This window comes from Cetorhinus maximus, chromosome 16, assembly GCF_964194155.1.
Source record: "Cetorhinus maximus chromosome 16, sCetMax3.hap1.1, whole genome shotgun sequence".
In the NCBI taxonomy this organism is placed as follows: Eukaryota; Metazoa; Chordata; class Chondrichthyes; order Lamniformes; family Cetorhinidae; genus Cetorhinus; species Cetorhinus maximus.
The window spans coordinates 61774685-61793439 of record NC_135894.1 but is presented as its reverse complement, the minus strand read 5'-3'; the positions used below and the strand labels follow the sequence as shown (position 1 = coordinate 61793439).

Sequence of the window (18755 nt, the reverse complement as noted above, 5' to 3'; positions counted from 1 at the left end):
AAGTGAGTTGAATGGAGATAAAGTAGGCAGCCAGAAAAAACTTTAATAAAAATAGGCTTAAAAAATATATTTCCACAGGGAATTCTTTTTAAAGTGTAGTGACATATTCCATCATTTAGTGATAACCTGGGAATCGGTGCATCTCCTGAGCCATGAATGCATATCGCACATTGTACTAGAAGCTATTTTGGATTTGGAAATAAAATGCTTCATTTAATGCAAAAAATATTTTACACTGGAACTAAACTAAACACAAGAAACCATACAAACTACACAAACAAAATACATGTCATTTCTCTTAGTACAAACCTTCTGCCATACTTTACTGTAGTGATAACGAGTGCCACCAGAAGGCTTGTAAGAAATAAAGGAGCTTGTTAAAATAAAATTATCTTACTATTTTATTAGAACAAAAAGAAAGAGGAATCAAAGAAATGATAATAAATAATAGTGCGCAATTTATTATGACTAATCTAAAGCCAATATTCCATTTTTTTCAGTGTGTTCTGTAAATTACAGGGATTGGTCAATAAAGATGGCTCTAAAACAAAGCCATTGGCCCAAATTTTGCAGTCAGCGGTGAAGGATGCTTGAGCTCAAAGAAAGTCAGCTGAGAGATCTAGTGAACTCTGTGGTGAGAACTTTAACTCTCTCAACTTGCAATTAAATGTAGCATTGTTGAATTGGGTTTCCACTTGTTGAGCTGCAATGATGTCATCAAGCTGGCCAATCAGCCAATCACATTAAAGAACTTTCACAGCCAGCCAACCAGGACATGAAAGCCATGAATAATCCCAGTCCTTTATAAAGATTTTACGGAGAGCGAACTAAGATTTGGGATGTACCCATAAGCTTATGACAGAAGCTGTAAAATCAAACAAACAATCAAATGTCCCCTAGTATAAAAATCTAGTAATTAATCATTATGGAGCTATTTAACAAAATTCCATACAAATCAAACAATTTTTCCAAGGCCAGATTGGTTGTTCAGTGGTAGTTCTTACTCAGATTGATGTTAAAAACTCAGTTACACCACATTGAACAAGGCTTAAGATATTAGAGCGGAAAGGGGAGGTTCAGATCCAATCACCAGATTTCAGTGATAGCTGGCATTTGGGTGTTTCACAGCCCAGCCTGTGGCAGAGCAGTGAATGGCAGACTGCAACTTCACGATTTTCCAGTTATCTGTGTTTGTTAAATCGTGTAGTTGTGGTCAGATTCAGAGGGTTTATGAAGGTGAACGCTGACAGTTCACTGTCAAAATCTTTGCAAATTTCCAGCCATTGGTATTGATGCCTATTACATTTTGTACACGTGAAATTGTCCTTGTGTTCGTTACCACTAGCCTCTCCTGTAAGCACACACCTTAACCCCTGCAAACCTGAGTTTGCCTTCACCCTGCCCACTCAATGTAATGGGATCAGAGTCCAACTCAGAGCTCTTGTCACTACACTTAGACTTACTGGGTTTTTATGTACTACCAATTGATTGCCTTGGTTTTGGTAGGCAAATAAATAAATGCTTCATTAGATAGCTCCATTAGACAATAATGTTCAGGACAATTGAACAGTAAACAGACAATAGGACAGTGCTTAGCACAACACTATATTTACAGTATAATAACTTGTATTTATATGGCACCTTTAACATAGAAAACGATCCCAAAGTGCTTGTCAGAGGCAAAATCAAAAATCAATGTCAATCGAAAGAATGAGAACAACAACTTGCATTGTAATACCATCTTTAATGTAGCAAAGTGCCTCAAGATGCTTCGTAGGGAGATTATCAAACAAAGTTTGACATTGAGCCATGAAAGGAGATATTAGGACGTGGTCTTAAAGGAAGAGAGAGAGGCGGTGAGTTTGAGAGAGGGAAGAGCTTAGGGCCCAGGCAGCTGAATATTGGAGCAATGAAAATCGAGTATGTGTGAGAGTCCAGAATTGGAGGAGTGCAGATATTCTGGAGGGTTGTATAATTGGTGGGGCCTGCGGGGGGGTGGTGGTGGGTTACAGAAATGAAAGAATTTGGAAACAAGAATGAGAATTTTAAAGCCGAGGCTTTGTTGGATCAGGAGACATTGCAGGTCAATGAACACAGGGGTTAGAGATGAATGGGACTTGATGCAAGTTTGGATACAGGCAGCAGAGCTTTGGATAGGAAAAGTTTATGCAGGGTGGAAGATAGGAGATTGCCAAGGGAGCACTGGGATAATGAAGTCCAGAGGTAACAAACTCAAGGACGATGGTTTCAGCAGCAGTTGTGTGTAAAGCAGGGGCAGAGACGAGCAATGTTACAGAGATGGCCTTGGTAATGGAGACCATATGGGGTCAGAAGTTCCACTCAGGGTCAAATAAGATGTCAAGGATTGCGAATGTTCAGGCTCAGCCTCCGACTTACAGGGACAGGGATGGACGGGTGACCAGAATGTTTGTCAGAGGCAGGTTTATTAAAAAAGTGAGGGAGCTGCAGAGCTTTGGACCATGGATAATATTTACAGTAACTACAAATATTGCTGCATTTGAAATGTCATGCACCGACCTGCAAAAACAACCTCATAAAATACAGTTACTTTTTTATGCAGTTATTTGTTACCATGGTGTCTCTAATTAGCCATGTACTCCTGATAGGCTCAGACTGATTATGCTGTTTGATAAACATAAACCCACAAACAGAAGTTCCTTGCTACAGGACAATCCACCATATCCTCAAAAGGCAATTACTTTGATGTTTGCTGGTCAGGGAAATGTTTAGCATGTTTTGAAGCTCAACATGTGTGAGTATAAGAAATTTATCCTTCACCAGCCAGCTATAAGGGACAGCAAGAACTTCCCAGAATATCTGATAAAAGATCATACAACATCAAATGTTAACTCTCCCTTGCTCTCTACATTGATGCTGCCAGACCTACTGTTTGCTTTCAGAATTTTCTCTTTTTATTACAGCTATTAGGGACACTCCTATGGACAGAATATAAATAGAGGCTTTGTATTTCACAGTTATTTGTATAGTCTAGTTTAGTGGTGTTGTCACTAGTAATTCAGAAACCTATGGTAATGCTCTGGGGACCAGGGTTCGAATCCTGCCATGTCAGATGGTGAAATATGAATTCAATAAAAATCTGGAATTAAAAGTCTGATGATGACCATGAAACCATTGTCGATTGTTGTAAAAACCCATCTGGCTCACTAATGCCCATCAGGGAAGTTCTGGCCTACGTGTGACTCACCTAGTAAGCCATTCAGTTGTAGCAAACAATTACAAATCCTAAAAGGGTTCCTCAACATTGACTCAGGATCCCATGAAGTCTCATCATGTCAAACATGGACAAGGAAACCTCCTGCTGATTACCACATTCCATCACCACCCACCCCCGCTCTGCCCCCTCACCCCACCCTCAGCTGATGAATCAGTACTCCTCCATGTTGAGAAGCACTGAGGATGGCAAGGGTGTAGAACGTACTCTGGGTAGGGGACTTCAATGTCCATCACTAAGAGTGGCTTGGTAGCACCACTGCTGGCCGAGTCCTAATGGACATAGCTGCTAGACTGGGTCTGTGGCAGCTGGTGAGGGAACCAACAAGAGGGAAGAAACCTCATCCTCACCAACCTGTCTATCACAGATGCATCTGTCCATGATTGCATCGGTAGGAGTGGCCACCACACAGTCCTTGTGGAGATGAAGTTCCATCTTCACATTGAGGATACCCTCCATTGTGTTGTGGATAGATTTCAAACAGACCTAGCAACATAAGACTGGGCATCTATGAGGTGTTGTGGGCCATCAACAGCAGCAGAATTGTACTTGAACACAATCTGTAATCTCATGGCCCAGCATATCCCCCACTCTAGCGTCACCACCAAGACACGGGATCAACTCTGGTTCAATGAAGAGTGCAGGAAGTCACGCCAGAAGCAGCACCAGGCATACCTAAAAATGAGGTGTCAGCCTGGCGAAGCTACAACACTGCACTACTTGTATGCATAAACAGCAAATAATACACAGCTAAGCAATTCCACAATCAACAGATCAGATCCAAGTTCTGCAGTCCTGCCACATCCAGTCGTGAATGGCGGTGGACAATTGAACAACTCACTGGAGGAGGAGGAGGCTCCACAAATATCCCCATCCTTAATGATGGGAGAACCCGGGACATCAGTGCAAAGGATAAGGCTGAAGCATTTGCAACAATCTTCAACCAGAAGCGCAGAGTGGATGACCCACCTTGGCCTCCTCCGGAGGTCCCCAGCACCACACATGCCAGTTTTCAGCCAATTCGATTCACTCCACGTGATATCAAGAAATGGCTGAAGGCACTGGATACTGCAAAGACCTGCCTTCCGTCATAGAGTTAGGAGTGGGGATGTTCGCTGATGATTGCACAATGTTCAGCACCATTCACAACTCCTCAGATACTGAAGCAGTTCCTGTTCAAATGCAGCAAGATTGGGACAATATCCAGGCTTGGGCTGATAAGAGGCAGGTAACATTCACACCACACAAGTGCCAGGCAATGACTATCTCCAACAAGAGAGAATCTAACCATCTCCCTTTGACATTCAATGGCATTACCATTGCTGAATCCTCCACTATCAACATCCTGGGGGTTACAATTGACCTGAAACTAAACTGGGCTAGCCTTATAAATACTGTGGCTACAAGAGCAGGTCAGAGGCTAGGAATCGTGTGACGAGTAACTCACCTCCTGACTCCCCAAAGCCTGTCCACCATCTACAAGGCACAAGTCGGGAGTGTGATGGAATACTCCCCACTTGCCTGGATGAATGCAGCCCCAACAACACTCAAGAAGCTTGACACCATCCAGGACAAAGCAGCCCGCTTGATTGGGAACCCATCCACAAACATTCACTCCATCCACCACCGATACACAGTGGCAGCAGTGTGTACCATCTACAACAGGGGTGGGGAACCCTGGGCCCGGGGGGCTGGATCCAGCCCATAGCACGTTTTCTTCCAGCCCACGGGGAGATTTCAAAATCCAGCTCTGCCCCCACCCCCCACTCCCCACCTCCCCACATGCCATGTGCTGCACTCTGGGCCAGCCACCACATGTTCTGATGCCTGAGCCTTGGCTGCAGTCACCAGAGGCCCAGGCTGTGGGGAGAGAGTGAGGCCTGAGATCCAGGGGCAGGAGTGTAGGGCAGGGATGGGAAGCTGCTGGCTGCCGATCGGGTGGTGAAGTGTGAGTAACCCGGACAGCCACGGTGGGTGGACAACTCAAGAGCTTTAATAGGAATGGCCTGAGAACAGATCTCCAGGCCAACCATGACCAGGCTGGTCAGGATGATGTGTACTGTTAAGGGGAGTAGAGAATAAAGGAGGACAGGGAAAATTACTTCTATACCATGGAACAGAAAGTGGGCAAGCAATTACTTTAGCATTTTATATCCACTTCTAATAACTTCCTTTTATGTTATCTGCTTTTCAATAGGATAGTCAGTGTACTAAATGTTAGATCTCAACTCAGGGAACTTCATTTCTCAGATGGATGTGACAACGGAAATACAATCCTTTTCAAGATAGAACAACTTGTTGGGACAGTGCAGAAATTAGAAGCTCCACACTATAAAATTTATAGTGAGTAACCCGGGGCAGGGGAGAAAGGGAGCAGGACACCCGCGTCCATCAGCGGCTCACCCCACCCGCCACCCCCTCCTTCCCCCCCCCCCCACCCCCCTCCTGTTCCCAGCTCCATTGGCATCCCCGGGCAAGGGCTCGGCCTCTGTAGACTGAGGAAAAGGCCCAGGCTCCAGGCCCAGGTGCAGCTCGGACTGGGTGTTGGCCAGAGCCTTGGGTTTTTGAGTCACTGCCCTGTGCTGGTTTGGGGGTGAGACAGAGTGGGAAAGGAGAGGGGGGGAGAGAGAGAGAGGGAGAGAGAGACAGAGAGAGGGAATGGGAAAGAAAAGCAAGTAAAAAGTTGAGCTGAATTTCAGGAGTGCTGTGATTGAGACATAGAAGTTGTGCTACCCATTAAGGAAATTGGTGGGGCGGTAAATAGTGAGGAGGAGAGCCTTAGATTACAGGAGGATATAGATGGGCTGGTCAGATGGGCTGCTCAGTGGCAAATGGAATTTAATCCGGATAAATGTGAGGTGATGCACTTGGGCAGGCCAAACAAGGCATGGGAATACATGATGAATGGTAGGACCGTGGGAAGTATTGATGGTCAGAGGGACCTTGGTGTGCATGTCTTAAGGTAGCGGGCCAGGTAGATAAGGTGGTTAAGAAGGCATATGGGATACTTGCCTTTATTAGCCGAGGCATAGAATATAAGAGCAGGGAGGTTATGCTCAAACTGTATAAAATGCTGGTTCGGTCACAGCTAGAGTATTGTGTGCAGTTCTGGGATCCGCATTATAGAGAGAGTGCAGAGGAGATTTATCAGGATGTTGCCTGGGCTGGACAGCTTTAGCTATGAGGAGAGATTGGATAGACTGGGGTTATTTTCCCTGGAGCAGAGGAGATTGAGGGGGGACATGATTGAGGTGTATAAAATTATGAGGGGCATAGATAGGAAGGAACTTTTGCCCTTGGTGGAGGGATCAATAACGAGGGAGCACAGATTTAAGGTAAGGGGCAGGAGATTTAGATGGGATGTGAGGAAGAATTTTTCACCCAGTGGATGGTGGGAATCTGGAACTCACAGCCTGAAAGGGTGGTAGAGGCAGAAACCCTTATAATATTTAAGAAGTATTTGGATGTGCACTCACAATGCCATGGCATATAAGGCTATGAGCTGAATGCTGGAAAATAATTAGGTGCTTGTTTGACCAGCGCAGACTTGATGGGCCGAAAGGCCTTTTTCTGTGCTGTAGACCTCTATGACTCTATGACTATGACTCTAAGGAAAAGCAAACTCAGCCATCACATTAAAGCAGTGGGTGAGTTGAATGTTTCTGTATTCTCTCTTTAAAAAAATAAATTAAGTTGGATTTTATGAGTGTGTGTGTCCAGGGATTGATTTTGTCTATATGTGAGTGGCCCTTGATAAGAAAAAGGTTCCCCATCCCTGATCTACAAGATGCACTGCAGGAACTCACCAAGGCTCCTTCGACAGAAACTTCCAAATCCACAACCACTACCATCCAGAAGGACAAGGGCAACAGACACATGGGAAAACCACAAAATGGGAGTTCTCCTCCAAACCACTCATCATCCTCAATAAGAAATATATCGCCATTCCTTCACTGTTGCTGGTTCAAAATCCTGGAACTCCCTCCCTAACAGCACTGGGGGTGTACCTACACCACATGGACTGCAGTGGTTTAAGAAAGCAGCTCACCACCACCTCCTCAAGGGCAATTAGGGATGGGCAATAAATGCTGGCCTAGCTAGTGACACCCATATCCCATAAACAAATAAAAAATAACTTGTATTGTTCCAGGAACAATCTATTAGTGAATAGTCATTTCAGCATTGTTGAAAAAAGAGACATGTCAAAACTTTTCATCTTGCACTCATCAGGACACTTTGCAATTATTCCAATATAAGATAAAAACAACAATTTATACTGTAAGTGAAGAGAGTGCTGATTGGTTGGCCAGCAGCACTCTCTTCAAATACAGTATAAGTTGTTGTTTTCCCCTTATATTGGTATTCTTGAGAAGTGTCCTGATGAGTGCAAGACGAAAAGCTTTGAGATGCCTCACTTTTCAACAATAATCTATTAGTGCCTTGATCATACCAGATTATTATATTGTCTGTGGATTGATGAGTCTGTTAACAATCCTGAACTTTAACTCTGTGTGTACTATTAAAAATAATCCTTCATAAACAAAAATGCTTCAGTTATGTCACAATGACTAAATGAGGCTATTTTTAAACAAAGAAATGCAGACCATATGCAGGGACATTTGCAGTTATTTAGTGTATTTCTCAAAGCACTTGACGCATACTAAATTATGCTGAAGTGATTTTATTGTATGTGAAACATAAGTTTAGTGGGCACTTCACAAGATTCCACAAGAGCATTTTGGTGAAAGATCAAGTAATATTTTTGGTGGCATTTATAGGGAATGCATTTCAGTCAGGACTCTGAGGGAACACTCTGCTGTTTGACTGGTGTCATGGGATATTAACATCCACCTGAACCGCTGAGAGAGGCAAACAGAGCTCAATTTAATATTTGATCCAATAGACAGCACCTTTGATAATGCAGTACTCCCTTAGTATCCCACGGAGTGTCACTCTTGATAATGTGCTCAAGAGCTAAATTGGATCTTCAATCCACAATCTGCTGACTTAGAGTTGAGAGTGTTACCAATCGAATCAAACTAATACGCGCACACACATGGTGAATAATAAAAAAAGGACCTTGGGTTCTTCGACCACCGGTATGAAATTTCTCTCTCGATAACAAAGATGTTCAGCAATGACAGAAGTAAGAATTCCTTTACGATGACTAAGCTTATGCCATTGATCACAATAATGTGACTGGGTGTATAGTGTTTCTATCAAGAAAAAAATATGATGCATCCTTGTCAAGAAAGTAGTGAGTAAGGGAAACACCGTGCTTACCTGTTCCAGACCTTCCTCCTTCAGACTTATAATATCCAAATTGAAATCTTTCCGCAGGCCATCGGTTTTATTGAAGGTAATGCGTCCTGTCAGGCCATCCCACTGAGTCTAGGGGGCAATAATACAAAAGTAGTCGGTCTCACTTAATTTATCACCAGATCGAACAACAGGATTAGCCAATCATTTATATGCATTATTTATATAGTGCACAGACCTCCAAACCAGTATCAGTTTACATTTTAATGGGCACAGAGGGGTACATTTTAAAACTTAGTACTCACAGCTCATACCTTCAAGTGAGGACTGCAAATTGGCACCTGGGGCCCGTCAGCTCATTCAATTTGTGCCTGGCTCAATTTTCCAGACATCAATATTTATTCAGAGCACAAAAACATAAAAAATTGCCTGGAATGTTCGATACGGAAGTCATTATCGTTCTCTTTATTCTGGGATATACAAGTATATTAGCATTATGTGTTTTTCACCCTTATTAACCTATTTTGCCATAAGGAAAGACTTGGAGGGAAAAAAGGTTGCTGTTTTCATCTCAAATGGAATATAAATAAATATGTTGAAAATAGATTTTATTGGCACTGACGTTCATTACGTTAATGGTCATTAACCCCTTCACCAGCACAAATTAGATAGAGGATTGAACAGAACACGTTCTCCACATTAACCTATACTTGAGGTTTGAATGCCAGTCACATAACAGATCAGCACAAAATACCCATAGCACCAGTAGCAAATCATCAGGCTGCCAAATAGTTTAAGCCATTGCTGAAAAGCGAACTACTCTTTAATGTGGAACACTGAATATCTTTTTCTTTTTCATAATGAGAATTTTTTATTCAGATTTTATACATTACTAACACTTGAGGAACAATTTTAAATTCAGCCAATAAAGGCAGTTAAGAAAAATGAAGACAAAACACTATATGAGATGGCAAATCCAGATTAAATCCTGCAATTTATTGCATAAAATATTTTTTACAATAATGTGCTGCGATCCCTAAATAATTACAGCACAAAATAGTGCCATACTCTTTGGGTAAATTGCAAGATTCAATATTCTGTGCATCCCTCAGCCTATAGAACTACACCTGGGGTGTGTTTGAGCATGCCTTTTTACAGAAATTCAGCAAATCTCCTATGGATTATTCCTGGGTATCTTGGATTGTGTTAATTCACCCATTGTTGAAATGCAGCAAATTAGCTGGACCATTTTATCAAATGATTTGCTTAAGGCAATAACCCCACTGGTATCAATCAGCTCACTGTACTAGAGCAAAATTCTGTGGATCACCCAGAACTTCCTGGTCCATTGACCTTACGTTGGGATTGGGTTGGTTGGGGAGGAGGTTGGGGGCAGATACACGACCATAGCTGTTGGCCTGAGAGGTCCACAGCTGCACTCTTGGCTGCTTGCATCAAGGCCTTCTATCTTCCGCTGGATAGAACTAACAGAAGGCCCTGAGCCCTGAAGATGGTGCTGCTAAACAAAGGGAACTGACTTATAAGGCTCTGCAGGCCCTCAGTCTATGGAAGGACTGGCGTAAGTCGCACAGCCAGCATTTTTGGGATGTCCCTGCTTTTGGGTTCCCTCAGAGGAAAGTAAGTCAGGAGGATCCCGAATTAAATCTCCACCAGGTGCTGATGTAGTCCTTCCCACAGAGGGAATTCCCACTCACAGAAATCCTTGGACAGCGTAAGGATGCTACAGGCCTAATGCAAAATCTCTCTACCCTTATCTCCTCTTCTCTTCATCTGGATTCCAAGTGCAATGAAGAGGAAAATCTAATGTAATATTTGGAATATTATTTACCTACCAATTTACAAAACTTACTTAAGATATGTTTGTTTTGTCAACTTCATTTGTTATTTGCTCCCTAAAATCTCTCATTCCAGTTATTTACATTGGAAAGTATTTATTGTTCTTCAACATCTCCCAATAGGTTTGGTTAAGAGACAAATGAAAGTCAATGGAAATGAAAATTGGGAGCGATGTGTGTGACCTGTGGTATTTTGGCATGTTGCCAAACCACAATAGCTGCATCGTCAGTACTTTATTTTAAATAAATGTGTAAGTTAATAATCTTGGCTATGTATTTATTTCTCTGTACACCAATATTAACCCTAGAGATGTCCCACTGTTACTGATCCTATAACTGCTCAAACATGTGCACTGAGGTGGAAAATAAATGGGCACAGAAAATAAATCACTGAAGATAAATATTTTACTTGCCTCTTTGATGAGGTTCATAAACCTGGATCCAAAGCGCCATGGCTTGTGCCTGTGACACTGTAAAGAGCTGACTGTCATTTGAAATGCTTTTCGGAAAGCTACAGATACCACGTACACTGCATCATACATCAGGGCTGCATCTGTCTGCCAGGAAGTATCAAACCAACATTTCAGTGGCAGGTATGAATCAAAGAGCTAATGTTAGACTTGAAGATATAACCAGAACACAGAGATAGTTAAAGACAATTCCTGCCATTTAGCTACTCTGATTGTATGCATTGTTTAGATGTCCCTTTATTCTATGAGAAATATACTCTTAATGTGAAATAATATATCCTTATCACTATCCTACATTTTAAAGTAATTCACTTATATTTTATATAATTGCATTACATAGATCATATATTACAGCTACCATACCAGTTTTAATAGGACAAATGAGTTCATGATGACTGGAGGATATACAGTGGGGAATGATGGGACAATGGGAAACAGAGGAAAAGTCTCCTCTGGTTGGATTCATATCTTGTGCAAAGCATGATGATTATGGTTGTTGGCAGCCAATCAGCTCAGCCCCAGGACATCGCTGCAGTAGTTCCTCAGGGTAGTATCCTCGGCCTAACCATCTTTAGTTGCTTCATCAATGACCACCCTCAACCCCCGCTATTATAAGGTCGGAAGTGGGAATTACACAATCACAGATGATTACACAATATTGAGTGTCATTTGCATCCCCTCAGATAATGAAGCAGTCAATGTCAATATGCAGCAAGACCTGAACAACATTCAGGCTTGGACCGATAAGTGGCAGCTAACATTTATGTCACAGAAGTGCCAGACAATGACCATCTCCAACAAGAGGTGATACACTTTGGAAGGAGTAATTTGACAAGGAAGTATTCAATTAACGACATGACACTAGGAAGTTCTGAGGAGCAAAGGGACCTTGGCGTATGTGTCCATAGATCTCTGAAGGCAGAGGGGCATGTTAGTGGGGTGATGAAAAAGGCATATGGGACACTTGCCTTTATCAATCGAGGCATAGATTACAAAAGTAAGGAGGTCATGTTGGAGTTGTATAGATCCTTAGTGAGGCCACAGCTGGAGTACTGTGTGCAGTTCTGGTCGCCACATTATAGGAAGGATGTGATTGCATTGGAGGGGGTACAGAGGAGATTCACCAGGATGTTGCCTGGGATGAAACATTTAAGTTATGAAGAGAGGTTGGATAGACTTGGGTTGTTTTTGTTGGAGCAGAGAAGACTGAGGGGCGACCTGATTGAGGAGTACAAGATTATGAGGGGCATGGACAGGGTGGATAGGGAGCAGCTGTTCCCCTTAGTTGAAGGGTTAGTCACAAGGGGGCATAAGTTCAAGGTGAGGAGGTTTAGGGGGGATGTGAGGAAAAGCTTTTTTACCCAGAGGGTGGTGACGGTCTGGAATGCACTGCCTGGGAGGGTGGTGGAGGTGGGTTGCCTCACATCCTTTAAAAAGTACCTGGATGAGCACTTGGCACGTCATAACATTCAAGGCTATGGGCCAAGTGCTGTTAAATGGGAAGGTAGGTAGGTCAGGTGTTTCTCACGTGTCGGTGCAGACTCGATGGGCCGAAGGGCCTCTTCTGCACTGTGATCCTGTGATCCTGAAGAGAGAATCTAACCATCTCCCCTTGACATTGAATGGCATTATCATCGCTGAATTCCCCACTATCAATACCCGGGGGTTACCATTGACCAGAAATTGAAATGGACCAGCCATATAAATACTGTGGCTATAAGAGCAGGTCAGAGGCTGAGAATTCTGTGACGAGTAACTCATCTCCTGACTTCCCAAAGCCTGTCCGCCATATACAAGGCACAAGTCAGGAGTGTGATAGAAGACTCTCCGCTTTCCTGGATGATTGCTGCTCCAATAATACTCAAGAACCTTGACACTATCCAGGACAAAGCAGCCCGCTTGATTGGCACCCCATCCACCACCTTTAACATTCACTCCATCTGCCATCGACACACAGCAGTGTGTACCATCTACAAGATGCACTGCAGTAACTCACCAAGGCTCCTTTAACAGCATCTTCCAAATCCACGACCTCTACCACCTAGAATGACCAGGACAGCAGGTACATGGCAACAGCACCACCTGTAAGTTCCCTTCCAAACCACACACCATCCTGACATGGAACTAACACGCCGTTCCTTCACTATCCTTGGGTCAAATTCCTGGAACTCCCTGCCTAACAGCACGGTGGGCATACCTGTATACCAGATGGACTACAGCGGTTCAAGAAGGCAGCAGACACCATCTTCTCAAGGGAAATTAGAGCTATGCAAAAAATGCTGGCTTTGCCAGTGGTGCTCACATCCCATGGAAGAATAAAAAAAACTTCTTTTGTAAGTTATCCTGTAATTAACAAATAATGCAAAAAATTTACTTAAATGTAAATCTTCCACATGTTCGTGAGTTACAGCAGCTCTTTCACAAGTATCACGCACATGTAGCAAACTATCTAGAACCACCCCCCTGCATTGCCAATGAGATATTCTGCTGACCTTAGCTGCTAGCACTGGATAACCTGGAAGATTTAGCCTTGTTGCTGACCATAGTTTATAATTTCATATGTGCAAGTTATCATTTTTTTAACATGCTTGTGAGTTTCGTGCTCATCAATGTGAGGGATGCTAATACTGAGGAACAGAGCACTTCCTCATTTTTGGACCCCCCTATCAAAATGTGGCACCAGTGAATCAGGAGAGGATGGTTAGATGCAGAATGAAATTTCCTCTACTCTGCCCCAATGATATTATTTAAACACATGTAAAAGAGTGCTCCCTATTGCATCAGTGTGGCATTTCCTCACTTTCCATACCTTATGGTCTTCCATCAAGAAGTCCAAACTCATGTATTGAAGGGCCAGATGCAGAGTTAAGCTCTCTCTACAAGCATGACTTGAGAATTCCTCACCGCACCACTTGGAATTCTTCCACTCCCCACATTCACCATCTTTATATCCTATCTAAGCAAGATTGTCAATGAATGACATTGTTGCTTTGTGGACCTCCAACCACGGGTTGCTGGACTAAGATTGCCCAACTCATTCTACAGGTGAGAGCATGATCCCAGTCTGAACTGCACTCCAACATGGGCCACAAAGGTGAAAGGACACTATTCTAGCCCACCATGCCACACAGACCCTGTGGACTTTGGAATAGAGTTGATGTCAATGAAATGTCTTGACATCAAGCGTGACACAAAAGCTTATTATGGTATTTCACTGTCACAAAAGATTTCAGGTATTTTCAAATTAAAATTGCAACAAGTTATAAAATGTGAACAGTGTACGTCTTGTGGATGTTTCATGTCTAAAATCAGCACTGATACTGTCCGCAGTTAACATTGGTCATTTGGTTTACAGATTTCCAGATTTTGTTCCCAATTTCAGCTCGAGCAACATTTAAGAAATAGCCCCTTTCATGATGCAGGAATATCCCAAAGCACTTATCAGCCAAGTGAACTGAGAGGAAACGATGGCGTAGTGGTAATGTAATCCAGAGACCCAAGTTCAAATCCCAGCAGGCAGCTGGTGAAATTTAAATTCAGTTAATAAATCTGGAATATCAAGCTAGTCTCAGTAATGAAACTATCATCGATTGTTGTTAAAAACCCACCTAGTTCACTAATGTCCTTCATGGAAGGAAATCTGCCATCCTTACCTCGTATGGTTGACTCTTAATTGCCCTCTGAAATGACACAAGGCACTCAGTTCAAGGGCAATTAGGGATGGGCAATAAATATTGGCCTTGTCAGTGACACCTGCATCCCATGAAAGAATAGAAAAAGTACCTTTCAAATGAAGTCTCTGTTTAAAGTAGAAAACCTGGCAGCTAATTTGCACACAGCAAGACATCACAAGTAATGGGAACAGCCGCACATGGGAAGCGACTAGACATTTGTTGGCTTTAAAGAGTCACTGTAGGTGATCATCAAGCCCTGAAACATCACTGTCCAATTCAAAAGTAACCACTCAAGACTGAGGACAATGGCATTTAGAGCAGAGCGGGAGCAATTGCCAATCCAGCAATCATTGTAAGGAGTTGCAGCTGCTCTACATCCATTCAAGAGGGAGTCAAAGCAGTGTTTAAAAATATATATAGTTGTATACCGTTTTTATTTTCATGTAAATCTTTGTTGCTATTGATGGCATCATGGTCATTCTCTCTCATGGGATAAGAATATCACTTCACAGTTTCTCCATCTACCCAAGGGATCTATGCACATCAGCTATGGTCAAAACCTGACCTAAGAGGTTTAAAACAATATATGTAGTGATTCAATACCAACACAAATAAAATTCTGTATGTCATTGATAGGTTATTTTTGCTCTCACACTCCAATGAGCCACAGAAATTAAAATCAAAAGTGTTGTAAATCACTCTTGTTGATCCTAGAGTTGAACAGGCACTTCGTGAAACAGATCACAGCCAGTTACCCAATAGTAATTGAGTCCACTGAACAAGAGAAGAATTTTTGAAATCGCAATACTTAATAGCTGTGAAAAATAAAATGCCTGCGCTGCAACAAATGAACTTAAAACATTTTCGTTTCTTTCCTGCTGTGTGCAGTCATCAGTAATGGGTTGAAGGCAAAATGAGCTCAGCCCTTTTGTCCCTCTCAGTCAAATAGCTTGCCAATACTTGTTGTCCAACCTCGTCGATGAGGAATGGCTGTGTGGGGGAGGACCCACAGGGCAGCCTGTGGCCATGAACAGTGTTCAGCAAAAGTGAGCACCTTCTGCAGTGGAAATCGGGGAAAAAAATGGTCCTAGAGAAGAAAAAGCGACCTGGCAAATTCCCTTTAGTTGAAATCCCACGTCATTGCTGGAAATTCTCATTTAAAAAAATACATTGAATTTCTTGAAAAGTGACAAAAATGATTTAAGTAAATACCATTCAGTTACATTATGAAAATATAAGTAATATATACCCAGAAACTCTAATACAAAATGACATTTGGTCATATCCAATTAATTCTGACAAATAAATATGATATATCTGATTTATATGGTTGCTATGGTTACACATTGCAATTTTATTACTGTAGTGGTAATTATTTGATTTTATGAAATTCTTGCCTGCAAATCTATCGACAGACAATGGTTTTCCACAGTAAAGCCCTGAACTTCATATTTTCTTTTCTGAAAAGTCTTATTCCTATTTTATATGGGAGATCTGCACCTTTACAGTTCAATATCTAAGAAAACAATAGTGTGACCCGAGGAATTGTAACATAGACCTCTTGTTATTTGTAGTAGATACACATAACAAGAGATCTGTATATGATGTAGAAGAGTGAAAAAAAATCAATCGGCATGATTTTAACATTCAGGAAAACAAGTGGTAGCGACTGACCATCTGCTACACACCCCATCCAATTCACCCTCTCCTGTAAAAGATAAAATCAGGCTTAATGTGTTTTACTAAAAAAGGAATGGACAACAACAACTTATATAACACCTTCAACATGATAAAATGTCCCAAGGCACTTCACAGGAGCATTATAAAACAAAGTATGACACTGAGCCACAAAAAGGGAGATATTAGATCAGATCATCAAAAGTTTGGTCAAAAGGTTAGGTTTTAAGTAGTGCCTTAAAGAAGGAAAACAAGGCAGAGAAGCAGGAAGGTGTCAGGAGGGCATTCCAGAGCGTGGGGCCTAAGCAACTGAAGGCTCAGCCACCACTGGTAGAACAATTAAAACTGGGGATGCACAAGAGGTCAGAATTAGAGGAGCGCAAATATCTTGGAAGGCTATGGGGCTAGAAGAGATTACAGAGATAGGGAGGGGTGTGGCCTTGTGGGGGTTTGAAAAGAAGGATGAGAATTTTAAGATCAAGATGTTGTATGATCTGTAACCAATAAAGGTCAACAAGCAGGGGTGATAGTAGAACGGGATTGGTCCAAGTTAGGACATGGACAGTAGAATTTTGGATGACCTCAAGTTTATGAAGAGTAGAATGCGGGAGACTAGTCAGGAGTGCATTGCAATAGTCAAGTCTAGAGGTCACAAAGTTATGAAGAGGGCTTCAGCAGTGAAGTTGAGGGAAGTTATGGAGGTGGAAATAGACGGTCTTAGTGATGGCGTGAATATGAGGTGGTCAGCTTCAGATTAAAAGCTTACACATGAAACATGCAAATAATCAATAGGACTGTGAAGTAGGCAAGTTTTCTTTAAATCTGATTTTCAATAAACAAATTGTAAAGAGGACAATTCAACTGTGTAAATTGTATTCTCCACATCAATAAGTCACTACTATGTTCTAAAGTCATAGATAATGGTAATTTTAAATTAGAAACACTGCTCCTAGATTTTTAGACAGCAAATGCTGGTAATCATTTATCTACTCCTGCCTTCAACCTTGTAATATTGTTATATTATTCCAAAATGATTTGGGAACTATATTGTCATGTACATGTTTACATGTATATTCAGAATGCCACATCACTCACTGCTTCACTACAGTCTGTGCACTGAACTAACATTGTATCATTCTTCCACACACACATGTGAAAAATATACTCAATGTAGGTTTCAGTATAGTGTCAAAATGTGTGATTATTTCAGGCTTCTGGGAACCACAAGACATAACGTGGTGGCAGCAAGTGTTTGTAAGTAAAACCCAAACATTGTAAGCAAAATAAATGCTGAATTAGATTGAGAAAGATCAACTCCTCAGTACTTGCTTAACATTTATAATATCTGTAACATTTTCCAGTTCTGACAAAAGGTCATTGACCTGAAACTTTAATCAAAGAGCTGCACTTGCAACTGTAACCTATTTTGGGAAAAACTACATTTTTAAAATTTGTACAAGTTTTGCCATCACAGCAGGAACTGCAGTCATTCTCCTGCCAGATGATCTGGTGTACAGCGAGTGGTTGGAAATTCTGTACAGCTGAATTTCTGCCGTCGTGGCAGCGGAGAGGAAAATCTGTCCCGGAGTGGCCAAATTGGGAAAATGATCCATTTTTTCTGTGTTGCTATTATTCACCAAAAATGAACAAAACTTAAACATCTTTCATCAAATCTAGGGTTGGCAAATGTAAGGCTCCATCAAGTCTGGGAAATATATCACTCAGACTAACAATGGTCCTTATGTAGGATTTTGTTTTCACAGTAGTGAAGTTGTTCTTTTGAAGTTGGTCTACAATTATAGTTTGTCCAGTCCCATAAATGCAGCTTGTGCGGTAACTTGGTAAGAAAGTTGGTATCACAGAAATTGGTTGTCTATACGCCGCAATATTTGAATTTCTGCCCATGTTTACTCAAAACAATTTTTGTTGCTTGCCTTTCATGAATTCAAGCTTCCTTATAGAATGCTGTGTGTTGTTACTTTGCCAAATTCTGCAATTCCGAGCACCTAGCTACAGATATTAATTGTGAAAATGTTGTGTGGACTGCAAATGCCAGCATTTTTCTAATGCTCATTAGTGTGATTGTTGACAACACTGAAGAATAAGCGCCCAAGGCAATGGCTTTGCCACTGTTAAAATGGTGGCATTAGTAAGCAGTAGCACTGCCAGTTTCTAAGACAGTGAAAACAGTACCTTGTTCCGAGATGCAAAAAAAACTGATACTTCAACTGAGCCTTTACAAATATCGTTGCTCTGTTTGCTTGGTTACCATTGATGAAAATCCCTTACATTAATCTCTTTTTCTTCTCCCTGCTACTCCTCTTCCCGTTTTTTGTCTCTCTGCCTTGTTAATGCTTTTATGATGATTTACCATGCATTTTGTTACAACAAAAAGTTATTTGAATCATCCAATCATCCACAAATTGTTGCTTTCCTTTTAATAATTTACTTCTTTGTTTTTGTTTGTTACCAATTAAACATTTGTATGTATGCACTTTTCAGATGCTGAATTTTATTTAAAGACAAAGGTTTGAATGCGGTATTTGAATTTGATATTTGGTCTGGT

The 18755-nt window shown here is 41.6% G+C and overlaps 1 protein-coding gene across 3 annotated transcripts in view; it reads right to left on the bottom strand.

Annotated features, from left to right (window-relative positions):
• Positions 1–18755, bottom strand: part of LOC144691614 (glutamate receptor ionotropic, kainate 1) — a 378270-nt gene that overhangs the window by 95323 nt on the left and 264192 nt on the right. For all 3 annotated transcript variants that reach the window (XM_078559883.1, XM_078559884.1, XM_078559885.1), the window contains exons 7-8: positions 10782–10925; positions 8537–8644 (exon numbers count right to left, since the gene is read on the bottom strand). In XM_078559883.1, coding sequence (XP_078416009.1) covers positions 8537–8644; positions 10782–10925 — 252 coding nt within the window. The remainder of the gene's footprint in view (positions 1–8536; positions 8645–10781; positions 10926–18755) is intronic.